Genomic DNA, 19,143 nt, shown 5'->3' on the forward strand with positions numbered 1-19,143 from the left:
ACAAGGGAGATCTGTTTCTTGCCCTCAGCTAGCTCACTGTCTGGGTAGAAAAAAACAGCAAGAAAGCAGCCAAGTGACAGCACAGCATGAGGATCACAGTAATAAAAAATGCACAGAGCAAGAAACACATGAGAGATTTTCGAGAGAAAAACAGTGAATGATTGTCCTGCAACCCCCCTTAGCCGCTTAGTGCTGAGACCTTGAGTAAGCTCCTTGGTCTTCCTCCACTTTCCTTCTGTGTAACATGGAGGTAACAAGTGGGGTCACTCCCAAGTAGCTGCAGGAGCTGAATCATGTTATGTAGGTAAAGCATGTAGCACGGGATAAAGCATGTAGTACAGTAATGACCAAATAGCAACCAGTGTTCCTTATCAGTCTTGAGACTGTGAGATATGTGATTGCAAGTGCCTGACTGAGTCAGCGTCCACGTAAACTAGTTTCACTTATTTTATTTGGCTCCATTGGGTCTTAGTTGCAGCATGCAGGATATTTCCTTACGGTGCATGGACTCTCTAGTTGCAGTGTGTGGCTATAGTTGCTTTTAGGCTTGAGGGATCTTAGTTCCCCGACCAGGGGTAGACTTGGCATTGCCTGCATTGTGAGGTGGATTCTTAACCACTGGAGCACCATGGAAGTCCTGGCACATTCATGAATAGTTGTGGAATGAATGAGTGAATGAGTAACTATGTATAGCACCATTACCACCCCCACCAAGACCCTAGCCTGGGTCTCATTCCCAAGCATCAACCCTGCATTTCCACTGTCCCCTCCCCCTCCCACAGCAGTTCCCGCCCAACAGACCCAAACCTGAACATGACACCTCTCAATCCAACTGCATTTCCATATTTTATTGTACTGAATCACTCCCTGATCCTCCAAACGTGAACACCTCAGGGGTGAAAGCTTCCTCTCAGCACCTCCAAACCTAGGCTTGGTTAAGAGTCTAATATTCCCAAGACTATATTCCAGAACAGCATCAGTCACATTTCTGCACCTCAGACGTGTTTTTAATTGAAAATGTGGAAACCCACTGATTCATAACAACTATTTTCTGAGCAAACCTACTAATGTCTGAGTGGTACAGGCTCAGTAGAACGAGGGGACAACGGTACAAGCTCACAGTTCTGCTGAGATGCAGATGCACTCACAATACCTACGAGGTGTCAGGCACGGTCCTAAAGCTTTACGTTTATGTTAACTCACGTCCTCATCACACCACCATGAGGTCGGTACTATAATTATACCCACTGACACTGTGGCACTTCAGATGTTAAATAAACCAGACCCCATTTAACAAACTTGCTATCCAAGGCCCATACGATCACAAATTGATGACCCTCGCAGGCCAGTATATGTGATGTGTTGGATTTATGCAACCGTTAAAAATACTGAATTAGTTGCCAACATTTAAAAGCAGAGATATTTATGGAATCGCAGATTTTCAACTTCCCTTATGAACGAAATCTGAAAACCTGGCACCATGAAGGTGACATACTTCACGGCTAGGAAAGGCATTCTCAGTTTCTCACAGTCGCCCTTCTTCCTAGTTTCTCCCCAACCCGGAGACCAAGGTTCATTAGCCCGGGTTGCTATTTTCCTCTCAGGATCTCTAATTTCCTCAAGTATTTGCGTTTGAGATCCGCGTTTTTCCCCAGCTCAGCGGCGCTCGTGGAAGCCCGCCAGTGCCCCCTCGCGGCGTAATCCAGAATTCTCATCTCGTCTCCCAGCAGCCATTAAGGGACTCGGTGAGACCATCCAATCAGGTGAGTGGGAGGCTCGGAGGTGACCAATCAAAAACTAGAGAAGGGCCAGAATTTGACCACTGAGGATAGAGAGCGCTCGGAATAAAAACTTTTTTATTGAAGTGGGAAACCGACGCACAAGAGGAGTCTTTTTTTGCTGGGGTCTCCGGGCTCAGGGAGGCGCCGGTGGGGAGTGGCGGAGCAGGCAGGCGGCGGCGAGGCTGGTGCCCTGGCGCTGGGGCCGCGCGTACTTGAGGAAGACGGCGGCGCGGCCGGGCGCGGGGCCTCGGAGCGCAGCGCGGACCATGCACGGCTCGAGCGGGCCCAGCTCCGCTCGGCTGCGGCGAAGAGACGGAGAAACGGAGGTGGGGCAAGAATAGCGGGGGACAGGGCACGACCTGTCCTCGGAGCTTGGGGCTCGAGGCTGAGAAGACAAGCTGACTTGCTCAGGGGCTCTCTCGGGGTCGCACACGCCACCCATCCTCCAGAGCGACTGGAGGGGCGCCGAGGGGCGGACCCTCTGTTCTGCCCTCAGGGCGCGGCTATGGCCGAGCCAGGACCCGCGCGGAGAGGGAAGGAGTGGGGCTGAGGGTGGACAGACAGACATCCAGCTCTACCCCAGAGGCACGGGCTGGAGGAAAAGATGATCACTCTGCCCCGCGGTGGCACAGTTAACAAGATGACGGGGCTCAAGCAGCTAAAGGGTCATCGCATTCGCAGCCAGGAGGAGAGTTGGGGAACTAGAGGCTTGCAGACCCCTCATTCGCAACTCTGGAACGCAGTTAGAGCATCTTCTGGGCCTGAGGAAATCCTATTTTTCACCCTAGGACAAGGTTAAGGGCCCCCAAATATGTACAAACACCCCATTCTCTGAGACACCTCCAGAGAAAAGCAAATGGGACCACACCCAGACTAGGCAGTCACCCCACTCTCTCTCGCACTCAGGAAACAAGTCTAGCCCCACCCCCACATAATTGTCTCATATTCTCCGAGACGGCAAAGACGGCGACAAAGAAGGTAGGCCCTGAAGTCACAGAGACCCTCCACAGCGGCCATACCTGTAGAGTGCCGGCTCAGGCCCGGAACCTGCTCCGTCGAGTGCCCGATGAGCCAGGCTCAGCGCCGCAGCTGCACGGCGACCCGGCTCCCACCCTGCGGCTTCGGCCTCTAGCAGAGACAGCTCCAAGAAGTAAGTGGCGAGTAGCAACACCTGCAGTTTCCGCGGGGAGCGTGTCAGGACACGCCCCTACTCGCGAGGCCGCGCCACGCCCGCACAGGCCACACCCCTACCCGCGAGGCCACGCCCGCCCGCACAAGCCATGCCCTACCCGCAAGGCCAGGCCCGCCCGAACAAGCCATGCCCCTACCCACGAGGCCGCGCCGCGCTCCTGCCCCTTGCACCTGGGGGCCGCTCCGGGCCAGAGCAGCAAGCAACCCGAGGCAAAGTAGCGGGCCCGGGTGGTGCAGCCGGAAATCCAAGCGGCTCAAGATGCGGCGCTCCGCGCGCAGAAGCTCAGCCCTCGAGAAGGAGCCAGCGCCCAGGAGACAGAGGGAGGAGGGCTGGGAATTGGGGGAAAAGAGGTGGAGAAATCTTCGACCCTAGCTCGTTACTCCCTGGACCTGAGCGCCTGGGATCGTTTCAATCCCCGTTCTGGGCCTCAGTTTCCTGGTCTGTAAAATGGGGCCATTGATTTGCTGTCTGGAACTCACGGAAAGCAGAGGCTTCACAGCCAGATAGACTTGGGTTCCTGACCTCAAACCCTACCGTTTACTCACTATCTGACATGGACATCCACTGGAGCTCTGAGATTCAGTGTCTTCACATAAAAAGGAGATATGACTTTCTACTTCACCAGGCCGTTCTGGTAAGGCACTGCGTTCATGCATGTTAACTATACTCAAGAAGGACTATAGCTACTATAACTACTCCAGAGTGAGTCCAAGTCCCAAATGCTTGTCTTCTGGCAAATGTCTTCCTGTCTCTGGGCCTCAGTCTCTTCCTCTGTTAAAAGGACACATTGGTAGCCTCTACCACATACAGACATGCTGGGATTCCGAGACTAGGTAAAGTGCTTGCTTGGCACACCCTAGACGTTTAATCTGTGAGGCGGGGAGGAAGGGCTCCACCCTCCAAAGCCCCGCCCCGGAAGTACCTCGGGAAGCCTGCATTCTTCCACTTTGCACGCCAAGAACAGGCAGGCCATGCCCAGCAGCTGCAGGCGGTGTAGGCGCACTCGGCTCGCGCGTAAGTAGGAGTCAAGCAGGTGCACGGCCAGGTAGAGCGTGTCCCCCGCCAGACCCAGGTACTCCTGGGGAGGGGCGCGAGTGAGCACCAAGGTTCTAGACTGCTACGCAGGCCCCTCCCTGCCCCATCCCGGTTACATACGTGCACCTGAACCAGCCAGTCCACCACTAGCGCGCGCATCTCCGGGGTCACGGTACGGGGCAGGGCCCTCCGGGGCAGCGCGCGGCACACCTGTGGTCGGGCAAGGACGGCCTCAGTCTCCACACCTGTGCCTTGGCTTCCCTCCCGGGCTCCAGCCCTGGGTGCCCCAGTCTCCTCGCATCAGTTGGACGTCACGAGTGCCACATACAAACGCTTCCGACATCTCTTCCGAATATGCTCCTCTTGTGTGTCGCCATCTAGAACCCTGACTTTGTTCTGGACGCCTCACTTTCCAGCTCTCCAGTTTAGCCCCAAGGCCACAGGACTTCATTACTGAGCATCTTCTCCTGGGTTCCCAGACTCCAGTCTTAGTCACCAACCCTCAAGCCATCCTCCTCAGAACACCCAGAGGGTCTTTCTAAAGTATGAATCTGACCAAGGAACTACCCAGCCTAAAACCCTTCCGTGGCTTTCAGCACTCTTAAGAGAAAATCCTAATTGCCCTCAGATTCCGGCCCTGCTCCAGCATCACCTATCCCCTCTCTCCCCCCAAAGCCCACACTTAAGCTACTTCTTACCTCCTTCCTATCTCAGGTCCTTTGCATTTATGTGCCAGCTGAAATGGTCATTCCCCACTCCTTGCATTTCTGACTTCTCAGTACTTCCAGTCTCAGCTAAAATTTCCCCGACTTTTTCTATACTTTTCCGTGTACCCTATCATCTCTATCTCATTGCTTTATTTTCCTCATGGTATTTTCAGATATCTGGTGTTTACTTCAAAGTCTTGTCTTTTTGCCCCACTAGACTGCCAGCAGGGCAGGGATTTCTGTCCAGATCACAGCTGTATCTTGGTTCCTAACAGAGACCCTGGCATGGGAGAGATGCTCACAAGATGTTAAATAAACGCATCCCTTCAGTATTTCTTCTGGCAATGCCTGTCTCAGACAATATCTGTGGACAACCATAGCCTGTGTTTTGGTTTTTGTGGCCCTTCTGAAATTACCGCCTACATTTGCTTGTTTGTCTCTGCTCATTGAGGCAGACTGTCTCGTGGTGTCCATCACGGCATCCCCAGTGCCTAGAACATGCTCAGAAACATTTGCTAATGACTCACTGAATAATTGATAAGTGGGTCAATGTGAGAGACTGCTGCTGCTAAGTCACTTCAGTCGTGTCCGACTCTGTGCGACCCCATAGACAGAAGCCCACCAGGCTCCCCCATCCCTGGGATTCTCCAGGCAAGAACACTGGAGTGGGTTGCCATTTCCTTCTCCAATGCATGAAAGTGAAAAAAGTGAAGTCGCTCAGTCGTGTCCGACTCGTAGCAACCTCATGGACTGCAGCCTACTAGGCTCCTCTGCCCATGGGATTTTTCCAGGCAAGAGTACTGGAGTGGGGTGCCATCGCCTTCTCCAATGTGAGAGACTATGCAATACCAAAGGAGGGGCTTCAAACAGCTGGGGAGGTTGGGAAAGGGCATTCCACACAGGTACAGCGCGAGAGAAAAAGGCCAAGAAGTTGTGGGTGGCAGCAGTATAAAGGCCGCAAAGTCAGCGGGAAGTGACGTGAGAGGCTGGTGAGGTGGGAGTTAGGGAAGACTTATTGAGTGGGTGTTGGGTGAGAGAGTCAGCTTTGGCTTCCTCCAACCCGAACGTTGCCTCTGCTGCCCTCCATGGATATGGGCAGCGTTAGAGCTGCCCAAAGGCCGCTGGTCCACGGGTGCCCCCCCACCCCACGCCAACCCCAACCCCACTCACCATGACTTCGGCGAAGATGTCCCTGGCATACTCACGTTCTCCCTCCAGCCCCAGCGCACTCAGAGCCTCCTCCAGCCCCGGAGGCGCGCAAGGCCCTGGGGGCCTCTCCGGGAGTCCTGGGGAGACGCTCCTGCCCGCCAGGACGCCATCAGGGATTGAGGTGCTCCGAGGCTCTGGGTCGAGGCAGGCGTTTGGACTCTGCAAAGGAGAGGGGCTGGGGTCAAGAGCATGGAGAGACGCCCAAGCTGAGAGGCGGGAACCTGGCTCCTGTATCTCACCAGCATCCTTCGGGCTGGCGTCAAGGGTCCAGCCGAGTGCCCGCCTCTTCCTGCTGAGCGGAGGACCCGCGACAGGTGCTTTAAATGCGTGTGGGCGCATGCGTGCTGAGCACGCTTCACCTGGGCAGGTGCAGAGGCAAAGACGAAATGCTACACGGGCTGTCTCTGCCCCATCCAAATTCTCTAGGTCAGGCAGATGGCTCAAACTCTCTTTCCGCTACTTAACTATGATCAGAAGCAGGCCCTGTGAGCCTCACTCTCCTCAGCGATAAAGCAGGGATTTCAAAACTTACCCGACACAGTGGTCCTGAGGAATTTGTAAGATTGTTAAATGTCCAGCACAGGGATCAAAACCTTAAAAGCTCAAGGTAAGGGAGCTATAAAATCATGTAACCAATATTGATAGAAGGCCTCTGTCCCCTGTGGTGGGTATTCAGGGATGAGCCCATGGTCGCTGCCTTTACCAAACCCACAGCTTCCAGGGGAACTGATCCTCACGAGTCACCGGCGATCCGGCTGGGTTAGTGCAGTGGCCTCTTCACTAGTCTTCCTGTAGCCGCCCTCCACAATCGCCACCCATTGTGCAGCCCGAAACGACGCTGTGACCCCTAATACATCAGTTCATGCTCTGCTTCTGTTCAAAACATTGTGGGCTCCCATAGCCCTCAAGTTGAAAGTCCAAGAGGCCCTATTATCTTCCCATCCCCAAACATACCTTTGAGCCCATCTCCTATCCCCCTCACTCACTCCTCTCCCATCACACTGGCTTCCTGGCTCAGCCTCACCCACACCAGGCACAATTCTACCTCAGGGCCTTTGCACTGGCTGTTCTGTCTGGAACCTCCTCCCTCAGAGATCCTTCACTTCCTGCAGTGTTTCCTCAGATACTTCCTTCTCCATGAAAAAATGACATCCTGAGCATTTCCTGTTCCCATTCTATGCACATACTCTTGCCTTAGCACTTCCTGCCTTATTTATTGTCTCCCTCCTGACTAGACTGTGAACCCCATGAGGGCAGGGTTTATCTAGTTTTTGTTTTCATTGCTGTATTCTCAGTGCCTCGAGGAGGCTTGCCAGTGTCAGTACGTAAATATTTGTTGAATGAATGAGTGAACAGACAGGAAGGGCCTCTCTGAGGTTATGTTGAAACTGAAACCTGTAAGAGGAGCCAGAAATGCAGATGGAGAGAGTGTTCCAGGTGTGTGTGTGGCAGGGGGAGGGGAGTTGGGCAGAAGCATGAGCAAAGACCCTCTGGCAGGAGAGCTTGCTATTTTCAGGCACTGAGAGGTAAGTGAGGTGGGAAAAGTGAACAGAGTGTGAGATGCTGGACCAGTGGCTTCCTGTCATACTTAAAACTCAAACACCTTACCTTGGGCCCAAGATCCTTTTGGCCCATTGTTACCTGTTTAACCTCATTTTCTTCTACTCTTCCTATGCCTTCACTCCTTGAGACACTCTGTCTTTATGTTCCCCAAACACATCAGACCCCTGCCTGCCTCAGGACCTTCGCACTTGCCATTCCTTTGCCTGAACTGGGTAAGAACCTGGATATGTATATGCTCAGAGGACCTCTACACAGTGGGAGGCAGACCTCAGGGGTAGTGCAGGTTTGGTTCTAGACCGCCTCAGGAAAACAAATTATTGCAATAAAGTGAGTCACACAAATTTTGGCTTCCCAGTGTATGTAAAAGTTGTGTACACTATTGTAGTCTGTTGTGTGCAACAATATTATGTCTAAAGAAAAAATGTGCGTACCTTAACTTTAAAATATTTTATTGAAAAAAAAATGCTAACCATCATCTGAAAACAGGGTTGCCACAAACCTTCAATTTGTTTAAAAAAAAATGCAGTCTCTGCAAAGCACAATGAAGTGAAGCACAATAAAACGACATATGCTGTAACAAAATTATTACAAGGGGAAAGTAGTAACTTTACAGAGGCGAAATCTGACAGACACCTTAACTGAAGAATCAGTCATCACCAGAAACAGAACAGATTGCCCATGTACCTCTTGATAGGATATACCAAGAAGGGCACCTCATTTCAAGGAAGTTCTTTCAAAAATAGCTTACATATAACCACAAAGAAACATCAGGCAAAAAAACCCTGATCAAGAAGCATTCTGCAAAATAACCAGGCTTCCCAGGTGGCTCAGTGGGTAAAGGATTTGCCTGTAATGCAGGAGACAGGTTCCATCTGTGGGTGGGGAAGACCCCTGGAGGAGGGGCATGGCAACCCACTCCAGTATTCTTGCCTGGGGAATCCCACGGACAGAGGAGTCTGGCGGGCCACAGTCCACGGGGCAGCAGAGTCAGCCACGACTGAGCGACTGAGCACAGGCACGCTGCAAAATAACCATCCTGTAAGTGTCAGACCAGACAATGGAAATGCAACGTGTTAAGTCTGGATTGAGTCACTGGCTGGGACTTACCTTTTTTTTTTATTCAGGGACCCTAATGTGATCATTAATGAAAATCTGATTAAGGTCCAAGAGAAAAGCATCTCAATGTTAACTTCTGAACTTTGGACTGTGGTTAAGAGAATGTTCTGGTATGGGGACAGACAAATAAATTTTTTAAAAATAAAACTTTGGAGATTCATGGAAAGTTGTAAAGAGGACAGAGTTCCCATATACCCCATACCCACTTTCCCCTATGAATAGTGTGGTGTGTTTATCACAATTTAATAAGCCAATATGGATACAGTATTATCAAACCCATGCACTCTTCAGACTTCCTGAATTTTTACCTAGTGTCTTCACTGTCCTAGGACCCCACTGGCTTCTTTTGGTTGACAGCTTCTTAGGCTTTCTTTTTTGGAACCTTGACGAAAAGTTCTAAGAACCCATAGTCAGGTCTTTTGCAGAACATCCCTCAATTGGAATTCTTCTGGTGGCTATTTTCTATTAGATCGAGAGTATGCATTTTAGGGAGGAAGAGCCCAGGGGTAAAGTAACATTCTAATCGCCTATCAAAGGCACACACAGCCCACATGATCCACCACTGTGTTGACCTTGATCACCTGGCTGACATAGCTTCACTTTCTCCACTGAAAAGTTGCCTTCCCTCACTTTTCACACTGTACTTTGGAGTGTCTTTGCAGCCCACATCAGAGGAATGGGGGTGGGGGTCATGTTTCCCCTCCTTGAAGGCAGAGTGTTTACAGAAATTATCTGTAAGTCTGTGCAGGTATGTCTCTTCCCACCATTTCCATCTGCACAGACTCATTTATTTTACCCCTTGGGTGTAACCCAGTATTATGCTATTTATTGTTGCTCAAATTGCTTTCAGCTGTGGCCACTGGGGGCTCTTCCCCCTTGGCTCCCGTGCCCCTTCACATGCCCCATCAGTGAGGTTTTGGTTTCAGCAGGTCCTTACGTTCCAGCACAAGATGCTCTGAATTCATCTTGAACATCTCCTGCTCCAGTCCTAGAATCACTGTGGTACTAATTTTGAAAGTTTCAGAAGTTTTCAAAGGACCCACAGTTACTTCAAAATTAAAGCTTAAAATACTTGAATCGCTACGCTTTGGGGAAAAGCTATCTGACATGTATTAAAATACAGCAACTCCAGAATGTAGGCCTCAAAAATTTAAAAAGCACAAGCGCAGTAAGATGGGTTATTACACTGAGGTTTATTACATTACTGCCGATGGCAGCAAACTGGAGACCAGGTAAGTGTTTGTCATCGGGGGCAGCTGAGCCAGCCGAGGCACCTGCACCTGGAGAAAAGCTTGTGAAGCGGCTGGAGGCGTGACAGCAGTGTCCATAAGGAGTCCCTCAGATGCAAAACAAGAGCTGAGAAGGATCTCGTTTCTACCAGTGACCCAGCATGCCTGCTGGTGCCGGTACGCTGGCAGGCGGCGGCAGAGACGCGGCAGGATGGAACCCAGCGGCTTGACATCCTAGGCACAGGGGTGATGTGAGGGCCAGAATGACTGCTCAAGTGCTCAAGGCCAGGCGTGGTTCTGACTTTCCTCCTCCTTTCACAAGACTTGTGAAACGGTCTATACACACATGACAAAAGATCAACCTATTCAAAAGTTAATTTTCATAACTGATGAAATTTTATTAAAACTCTTCTCTCTAAAATGCTTTGGGGAAAGTTCTGCCAGTGAAATAAGCACCTCCATTACGTCTAAGGGGATTCGATCAACGGAGGGCAACAGCTGAGCGGCCTCTGGGAGCCCGTCTGCGGACACGAGACAAGTGCTAACCGGCTGAGGTAGATAAAAGTCTGAGTGACAGTGTGGTGTGACAAGACACGGCACTGGTCATCTCCAGCGGCTGCACCAGAAGGCCATATTAAAAAAAAAAATTCTTTTTATCAGAGTGTAGTTGCTATTAAAAGGCTTCTCTTTATAAGCCTCTCTGCCGTTTCTCATATGGACACACTTTTATAGCTCAATAATAACATTCATATAAAATTAGAAAACAGAATCTGAGTTTTTGTTATAGGATCTGATTTTTTTCTCTACCCTCATTTATGACCTAAAAGACTCCAGGTGTGTGAAGGCCAACACCGTCTGGCAAAATCTGACATTAAATTCACCTGTGCCAGGGCTCAGCAGGGGCAGCCCTGGCCCGGGGGCTGCGAGGAATGATTCAAGCACGGGAGCTCCAGGATTAAAAGGCCAGGCATCAGAGGGGCGCAGAGCCCTGAGGGTTATGAACCCATCTGAGGTGCCCCCGGCTGACAGCCACCACACATCCCACTGATCCTCTAACAGTTTGTATTGGAAAAGTGACTTCCCTGGTGGCTCAGATGGTAAAGGTCTGCCTACAATACGGGAGACGTGGGTTCGATTCCTGGGTAAGATCCCCTAGAGAAAAAAATGGCAACCCACTCCAGCACTGCTGCCTTGACAATCCCACGGATGGAGAACCTGGTGGGCTACAGTCCATGGGGCCGCAAGGAGTCGGACACGACCGAGCAACTTCCCTTTTATTGGAATTGGGGGCCATAAATGAGAAGGTGTGTGCAGGCTGTGCCCCCCTCTAGGAAATGAGTCCATTCCCTCCCACACTGGCTCCCAGGGCCCAGCCCTTCCACCCATCTCTCCATCCCTCCTCTTTTTGCCTAAGCAGTTCCTGGGGGACCGGAATGGTCTCAGTCCACTGTACCCCCAGTCCAGGCATCTTCCACAGACTCTTCACCAGCTCCCCCGTGAAGTAACCTCCACCTCCCAACCTGCGCTTGAGCACCCCAGGTACCTCCTCCACCCGCTTCCCCACCTCGTGGCACCTCTGGTCCCCGTGACCAGAGCAATGGGAGCAGGAGGCAGCCGGTGCCAGGGGCTGGACTCAGGAAGCAAGGAAAGGCCGGGGTGGTAGGCCCCAGTCTGAAATCAGTGTCTTTATTGCTTGTACCGTACAAATACGAGGAGATGGGGACAGGCCAGTGGGGAGAAGGAAGAATTGTCGGATTAACGACATACACACACAGGAAAAAAGAACCCCACCCACCCAAATCCACCCCCGCCCCACCCCAGAAGGTCTCTGTGAACTACCTACAGGAGGTGGGGTGGGGAAGAGCAAAACCACAAAAACTAAAGTCCAAACACCCAGAGATGCTGGGGGGCAGGGGGGCAGGGCAACAAGTGGACCCCAGGCGTGGCTCCCCTGCTAGGCCAGCTCCCCTCCCCCTCGGGATGAAGTGCTTGAGCCAGGGGTGGGGCCCGAGCCTACTCAAGCCACACGCACATACACACACGCACACGCACACACACACACCCACGTGCATCCACACCCCAGATGCACAGGGATGCCCACAGACACACACAGTCTGAGGCACACACAGGAGTGCCCACAGCACTGACACGTTCACCTTAAGGCTGCAGAACATGGGGCCCGGAGATGGGGAGAGAGTGAGGGCGCCCCTCCCTCGGCACGTACCAGACCCCCACCCCCTCTCAACCCAAGTCCGCGGGCGGGCCCAATACTGTCTCGGTGCGAGATGTGTAACAGCCGAGGCTGGCGCCCCTCCGCCTCAAGCAGAGAGAAGGGGGAGACCCCGGCCCCTGTCCTCAGAAGGGGCTGGGGCCAGGCCCGGGCTCCAGCGGGAGGTAAGGCCGGCCGGAAGGAAGCCCTGGTAAGGCACGGGGCTGGTGGGTGGGGAGGCTAGCCCCCCTCGTGTTCCTCCTGCCTCATCCACAGGGTCAGGAGAGCAGCTGAGGGGGTGGGGCAGACAGGGCCAGGTGGCCGCACCCGCTCTGGGTTCCCCGAGGGGAGAGCGGGCCCCGTCCACGTGAGGGCACCTGGACCCCCATCCTGCACGCAGCTTCCACAGGCCCGTGCTACTCCCCCACCCCCGGTCCCTGGACATTATTGCTTTTTCGCCCCCACGGGAGGAGGGGGCTGGACTGCCCCCCGCCAGGCCACTCGGAGCCTGACGACAGGGCCAGGAAGGCAGCCTCTGAAAGGAGCAGCTGCACGGAGGCGGGCTGCCCGCGGCTCCACGCTTCGCCCCTCACGGGGGCTTTACGTCGATTAAAAACCGGAATCTCTCCCACTGCCCAAAGGCCTAGTCCTCGGCAGGCAGAGGAGAGGCTCCCGAGTCCTGGTCTGTAACAAAGGTGAGGGCAGGACGGGACCCTGGAGGCAGGGCTGCAAGGACCGCTGAGGTGAGTTTGGCAGAGGGCTGAGGGAAAAACTGGAAATGGGGGGAGGAGGTGAAGGATGTGGACACAAACCAAAAAGGCAAAATAAAAAGTTGAAAAAAAAAAAAAAGAAAAAGCCCCCGGCGGTGATGGCAGCAGCCTGCGTGCGTCCCGTGGCGGCGGCGGGCGGCTGCTCACTCTCGAATGCTGGCCGAATAGGAGAACTGGGGGAAGTGCGTCCGCTGGTCCAGCTCCAGTGAGCCCAGGCTGTCATCTGCAGGGGGCGGTGGACATAGATGGGGGAGAGCTGGCCGGAAGAGGGCCCAGGCCCCCAGCAGGGCTGCAGCCAGGCCACAGCGCAACCCCCAGAGACCGAATGGGGCCGTGGACCGAGGCTTAGTGGCCTCCCTTCTTCTCAGGCACAGCCCCACCGCCGGGCCAGGACCCCGGCCTGCTCACCCAGCCTCCTGAGCATCCCCCAGCTTCTCTGACTCGGTCACACCAGGGTCTCGCCCAGACCTTTGTGGTCCCATCTCCTGCCCTGGGCACCACTCCCATCCTCAACCACCCTTCTCCCACACGAAGCCAAGTGGGGGTACCTTCCCAAGCCCTCTCCTCCTCTGCTCAAATCCTTCCCCGGCTCATCCTTACTCCTCCAGGTGGCCCCCAAGATTCTCCTGCTCGCCTTTCCCTGCTCTATTCGACCTGTGCAATGCTCCCATTTCTGGGAGTCCTGGGTACCATTCCTTTTGCCAAGAACTCAGCTGTCCTGTCTCCTCCAGGAGGCAGGCGTTTCCCCTGAGCTCCTCCAGACCTGTATTGCTAATACCATCGGCCTTATCTCTCTCGGGTGTCACCCCAGCTGGACTTTTGAGTTCCCTGAGGGCAGGGCCCAGAGCCATCTCATCACTGCTGTGTCTCCAGCACAGCCCAGCACTGGGGAGGGTGGGGTGGGGCGGGGTGGGGGGGCGCAGCAAGAACTCAAAACAGCTACAGAATCATTGGAACCATCCATGCAGCCCCAAAGCCCTGAGCGGTGAGGGAGCCGACAATGGACACTGGCCACTCCTCTGGGTCTCCTGCCCAGACCCCTCCTCCGACAGTGAGAGCCCTGGCGAGCTCACTGCAGGGTAAACTGCCCAGACACAGAGAGGGCCCTGTGAACTTCCTCCCAGAGAACTGGGTCAAGAGCAGACCCCCCGAGCCCCGCTTGCAAGCCACGCCCACGGGAGTGGGGGCCTCAGACACTCACAGCGGTCCGGGGGCGTGACTGTGATGGACTGGGCGGTGAACTCGTCGTCAAAGTACCTTGTGTCGACCTCAGACGTGACCTGAGGCTTGAAGGGTGGCAGGAGCTGTGGAGAAGAGGAGTCCAGCCTCAGGTCCCAAAGGAGCACCCAGGAGAGGCTGGGCTCCTGTGGGGAGCAGGCAGGCAGTGAGCTCACCTTCTTTTGGACCACGTCCTGCCAGTTGATACTAAGGAAGAACCTGTGCTCCATGACCTCCTTGGCATCGCTGGGCCCTCCGCCGAGCCTGGGCAGAGACGGCCATGAGCACCCGCCTCCCGGGCAGCTGGGTCCTGGGAGACAGGCTTTTGGCGCAGGCCCTGAAACCTCTAACAACTCCACCTTTAACATCCCGGGATACTCCACCTCCTCACAGAGGAGGGCTCTGGAGCTCGGGGAGGGAGTCCCTGTGCCCAGAGTCAGAACCTGGAGATTCCAACCTGGCCCCAGGGATGGGGATGCAAGCCGAGAGGGTGGGCTCCACAGACAGCTGCTCACATCCTGGCTCTGTCACCCTAGGCCAGGCACGGCCACTCTGTTCCTCAGCGTCCCCGGGAAACTAGGCAGGGCAGGCGGAGCCTAAGAACAGGCTTGGCCAAGGGAGTGCCCCAAGTGCCAGCTGTGGGGCCGGTCAATCAGCACACATCAAGCATTCCGCCGGCTTGTGCACCTGTGGACACTGCTCCCTGCAGGCCGAGGGAAGTGGCGGTGCTGGGCTGGGCTGCGCGGGGTGGAGGCCAGCCCTCACCTTTGCTTAGGGTCCTTCTTAAGCAGCCCAGCAAGCAGGGACTTGGCCTCAGGGCTGAGCGTGCGCGGGAAGCGGATCTCCTCCATGAGGATGAGCTCGAAGAGGCGCTCGTGATCCTGGTTGTAGAAGGGCAGGCGGCCGCACATCATCTCGTACATGACTACGCCCAGCCCCCACCAGTCCACCGCCCGGCCATAGTCGTTGTCCTCCAGCACCTGAGCAGGAAGGGGCAATGAGGGGCCACCGAAGGAACCGCAGCCGGCCCTCAGGGGCCTGGGCTGAGGGGCCCCACCTCCCCTGGCCTTCCAGCCCCAGACACCTCGGGCGCCAGGTACTCAGGGGTCCCACAGAAGGTTTTCATGGTGGCCCCGTCACTGATGCCCTCCTTGCACAGGCCGAAGTCGGTGATCTTGATGTGGCCGTCCTTGTCCAGCATGAGGTTTTCCAGCTGCAGGATAAGTCAGCGTGTCAGAGACACAGCGTATATCTCAGGGTTTCCTGCCGCCCCCGAAACCCCACACGCCCCTGCCCTTCCCTGGGGTGGGGGGTCGTGGCCGGGGGCAGGGATGGCAGGGCCAGGGTGCTGGGGGGAGGGGTCAGAGAGCAACCCGCCCCCCCACCAGGGGTCAGGCCCTCTGAGGCTTGGGGGGAGGAGGCAGACCCAGCACCTCCGCAGCCCCTGCAGCCCCCAGGGAGCTGGGAAGACAGGGCAGGGGGAGATGGGAGCCAGGTCCTGCCTGAGTGGCTTCCCCAACTGTGGGCGGTGGTGGTCACACTTCAGGCGTGTGGAACACTGAACGCTATCTTTCTATTTTTTCCTGAACGTAACATGAATGGGCACTTCAGTGGGCCTCTGTGTAACCTCCACCAAGTCAAGAACACCACCAGCTCTAAGTGCCCCGCTGCATTATTAGCCACCACCTCCTCCAACAGAAAAGGGACTTCATTTCTGCGCTTTTCTTCCGTGTTTCCCACCTACGAATACACTGTGAGTGACACAGACTCATCTCAGCTGTTCTGGCGGCCCCTCAGCCTTAGCCCGTGAGGCCACAGACTGTCCTCCTGAACTGCTGTACGGAGGTGTGGGTCCACCACCACGTCTTCTATGCCCTCTCCAACAGTGGGCACTGGGCGGCTTCCATCTGGGGTTCGTGTGCACAGAGCTGCTGGAGCGTGTGTGTCCACACAGAGACGCACACAGGCGCCTGTTCTGGCGCATGCTCCCAGGGCAGAGCGGCGGCTCACAGCGGACGTGTGTGCCGGGCGCTGGTGGACTCTGCTGGGCCATCCTCTGAAGAGCCTGGACCACCTCACACCCTCTCGCCGCTGCTCCCAGGAGGCCTGGAAGGGCCCCACGCAGGCCACCTGCCCAAGACCACCACCTTGGGCCTGGGTGGGAGGCTCAGCTCCAAGAAGAACAAGACAGACCCTCCATGGAAGGGAAGCTCAGCAGATGGGCGCGCGGCCCGGGCGTGGCCTGCTCACCTTGATGTCGCGGTACACCACGTCCCGCGAGTGCAGGTACTCCAGGGCTGAGACGATCTCTGCGCCATAAAAGCGGGCCCGCTCCTCTGTGAAGACACGCTCCCGGGACAAGTGGAAGAACAGCTGCCAGCGGAGGGAGGCAGGGAGGGTGAGACCCCTGGCCCAGAGGAAGGGAGAATGGCACCCAGCCCGGTGACATGGTGACACCTGCCCCACGAACTGCGAGCGATGGTGAGGACCAAGCGAGGGACGGTGAGTACAGAAAAACTCATGTGAGCGACAAAGAAAGAAAAAGTGAGCACGGGATAAAGAGGGAAGGCTAGACAACAGGCGCCAAGCGGAGAGTTGGGGGGTGGGGGGGCGGTTGCAGGAAGGGGCAGGCGAACGAGGGAGCGACAGCAAGGAGGCAGAGGAACACGACTCATGAGCAAGCGGCAACAAGCTGTGAGATGAGACCACATGGGGAATGAAGCCAGTGAGTCACACCAGGGGGAGAGAGGGTGTGGGGGCGAGGAGAGGGTGCCAGGTGGGCATGGTGAGTGGCGGAGAGAGAGGGTGTGGGGGCGAGGAGTGGGTGCCAGGTGGGCACGGTGAGTGGCTGACGTCTCTCATCAGGAGAACTTGCTGAAAGTAGAGGACAGGGATCCTGACCCACAGACCCTTTCTCTGCAGCCTTTAAGAACGTCCTTGCAGCACCGTCGGCCACAACCCCCAGCCCTCTGGACCTCAGTCTGTATCCTGCCCCCAACTCACTAAACCTGTGAAATCAGACGAGCCACTTAACGTCTCTGAGCCTTTCTCCCCACCTGCCTCAGGGGGAGAGAGCGAAAGGAAAAAGACACTCCAGTAAGTCTCCCTCTGCCCCCCACACCCAGGAACGAGACATCCAGAAGGGCAGGCCGGGGCTTGGGGGCAGACCTCGCCGCCGTTGGCGTACTCCATCACGAAGCACAGGCGGTCGTGTGTCTGGAAGGCGTACTTCAGCGCCTGCGGGAAAGAAGGTGGCGGCATGGGAGGTGGGACGATGGCGGGCTCTCTGCTGGGTCCCAGGAGACACGGGCGCTGCTGATCCCCCTCCCCGCCCTCTCCCCCACAGCCCTGGCCAAGGTCATGGGAATAACTTGACTAGGGTTCAAATCGCATCTTCACCTTTTGTGGGGAGTGAGGGAGCTCCTGGCTCTGACAGCAGGGAAGGGGTTACAGGACTCAACGATCCTGTCCTCTGCCTCTAATTAAGCCTCCAAGAGACACAGCCAGGGCACAAACTATGTTCTGAGCAACCACGGCTGTTTCACATCTCTCTTCCTCCCATTTTACAGTCCAGTGTGTTAAACTTAGGGGCTTCCCTGGTGGGTCAGCGGTAAAGAATCTGCCTGCAATGCAGAAGACCCAGGTTCAATCCCTGGGTGGGGAAGATCCCCCAGAGAAGAGAATGGCAACCTACTCCAGTACTCTTGCCTGGAGAATCCCATGGACAGAGGACTGTTGAACTTACACACACATGTGAGGTTTGCTGGCTGGGGGTTGGCAGTGGCTTGGGAGCCAACTCCCCAGATAGCCTGGACAAGTGATTCTCCAACAAACAAGTAGTTCTCAAACTGTGCTCTAAGGAGCCAGACAGAGTTCCTCAGAGGACCCTTAGGTGACCCCCTGCTCAAGAAACTCTACTGCTCCCTGTCTTCCACACTGAAGAACCTCATAAGATCTCATTTAAACAAGTGCTTTGGTTCAGCAGGACACCCGAACAGCAAGTGAGCTACAGAAACGACCCTTAAACCATTTTCCACCTAGTCCATCCAACTGACATCTGCTGGCCTCGATGGAGACTGCTGCCCAAGAGGTGTCTGTCTGCTCAGCCTAAGTGGACAGGCAGCACAGTGATGGTACATCTCCTTCTAGGATTACTTCCTAAAACTCAACCCGCTGGACTAAGCACCTCTAACCAATACGGAGAGAAGCCATGCTCTCCTGGGGCCGTTTCATAATCTGGTATCATCAGACGGCTGAGGGGGTTGACACAAAGCCACTGTCTATAAAGAAGCTGCCACCCTGGTGTCTCAGTTCTGGCCACCCGGGGATCCCGTACAGCTGCACCCCCACCACCAAGCCAACACCAATCCCTGCCCCACAGAGCCGGGGGCTGACTTTCTCCGAGCTCCGTCCTAAGGGCGGCCTGGAGGCCCCATGTGCGCCCTGCTTGAGAGGAGTGTTACTCACGGTGAGGAACGGGTGCCTGGTGTTCTGCAGGACCCGGCTCTCGGTGACCGTGTGGGCGACTTCATCCTGCAAACGGAGGCTGGGTGAGGGGCTGGAGGGCAGCACCATGTTGGCCTCACACCCCGCCTCCAGCCTGAGAAGACGGGGGAGGAACGGGTTGGTGAACTCCAACTCCGTTCCTAACTAATGCAGAGAACGTGAATGATCACTCACAAGCCCTAATGAAATACCAGACCAGACAAGGCCACGCACTGACTCGCTGTCAAAACCACCGGGTGAAAAGCTGATGGAGACTTCTGACAGGGAGGGCCCCGCGGTCACCACCTGGCCCCACGGGCCAAGTCTGGTGTCTGCGGGGGGTGGGGGGGGCATAGACACTGAGGGGCCTGAGGTGACGCCACAGGCCGTGGTGTTCCTATAAATGGCGGCGACCCTATACACATCCTTAGAGGACCCAGACCAAGTCAGGACTCTAGGCTGTGAGCAATGATTCCCGGTGTGTGGTCCCTATGCTGGCCTGGGAATTTGGGAAAAAATTACCAGGCCCCTCCTGGGACCCATGAATCAGAAGCTCAGGGTGCGGGCCCAGCGGCAGTGTGACAGGCTCCCCCCAGGGCTCTAACAGGGCTCAAATTTGGTACTGAGTG

The 19,143-nt window shown here is 55.4% G+C and overlaps 2 protein-coding genes across 2 annotated transcripts in view; both read right to left on the bottom strand.

The window, feature by feature from the left end:
- Positions 1–1,839: 1,839 nt before the first annotated feature.
- On the bottom strand, positions 1,840–12,430 carry CCNP (cyclin P). The gene is made up of 11 exons (XM_044932338.2): positions 12,369–12,430; positions 12,057–12,249; positions 11,286–11,459; positions 9,809–10,066; positions 6,164–6,313; positions 5,886–6,083; positions 4,129–4,218; positions 3,896–4,051; positions 3,144–3,302; positions 2,801–2,952; positions 1,840–2,080 (listed from the first exon to the last, which is right to left on the bottom strand). Exons 1-11 carry the CDS (start codon positions 12,428–12,430, stop codon positions 1,915–1,917), a joined length of 1,758 nt encoding a protein of 585 aa, XP_044788273.2. The 3' UTR covers positions 1,840–1,914.
- A 524-nt stretch (positions 12,431–12,954) lies between these two features.
- AKT2 (AKT serine/threonine kinase 2) overlaps positions 12,955–19,143 on the bottom strand; it is a gene marked incomplete at its 5' end in the record, with an annotated part of 8,017 nt that continues 1,828 nt past the window's right edge. Inside the window, 8 exon segments of the mRNA NM_001290861.1 lie at positions 12,955–13,034; positions 14,013–14,115; positions 14,206–14,293; positions 14,795–15,009; positions 15,114–15,242; positions 16,280–16,402; positions 17,198–17,266; positions 18,497–18,562. Of these exon segments, the coding sequence (NP_001277790.1) occupies positions 12,955–13,034; positions 14,013–14,115; positions 14,206–14,293; positions 14,795–15,009; positions 15,114–15,242; positions 16,280–16,402; positions 17,198–17,266; positions 18,497–18,562 (873 nt within the window).

Source organism: Bubalus bubalis, chromosome 18 (genome assembly GCF_019923935.1).
Source record: "Bubalus bubalis isolate 160015118507 breed Murrah chromosome 18, NDDB_SH_1, whole genome shotgun sequence".
NCBI classification, from domain to species: Eukaryota; Metazoa; Chordata; class Mammalia; order Artiodactyla; family Bovidae; genus Bubalus; species Bubalus bubalis.

Excerpts from the sequence above, each read along its gene's own strand:
- CCNP (XM_044932338.2), bottom strand. The coding sequence starts at position 12,430 with ATGGGGGTCCAGGTGCCCTCACGTGGACGGGGCCCGCTCTCCCCTCGG. Across the intron at positions 12,250-12,368 it reads CCTCGGGGAACCCAGAGCGG|GGCTTCCTTCCGGCCGGCCT; the intron begins GTGCGGCCACCT and ends GTGCCTTACCAG. Across the intron at positions 2,081-2,800 it reads CCTGAGCCGGCACTCTACAG|CCGAGCGGAGCTGGGCCCGC; the intron begins GTATGGCCGCTG and ends TCTTCGCCGCAG.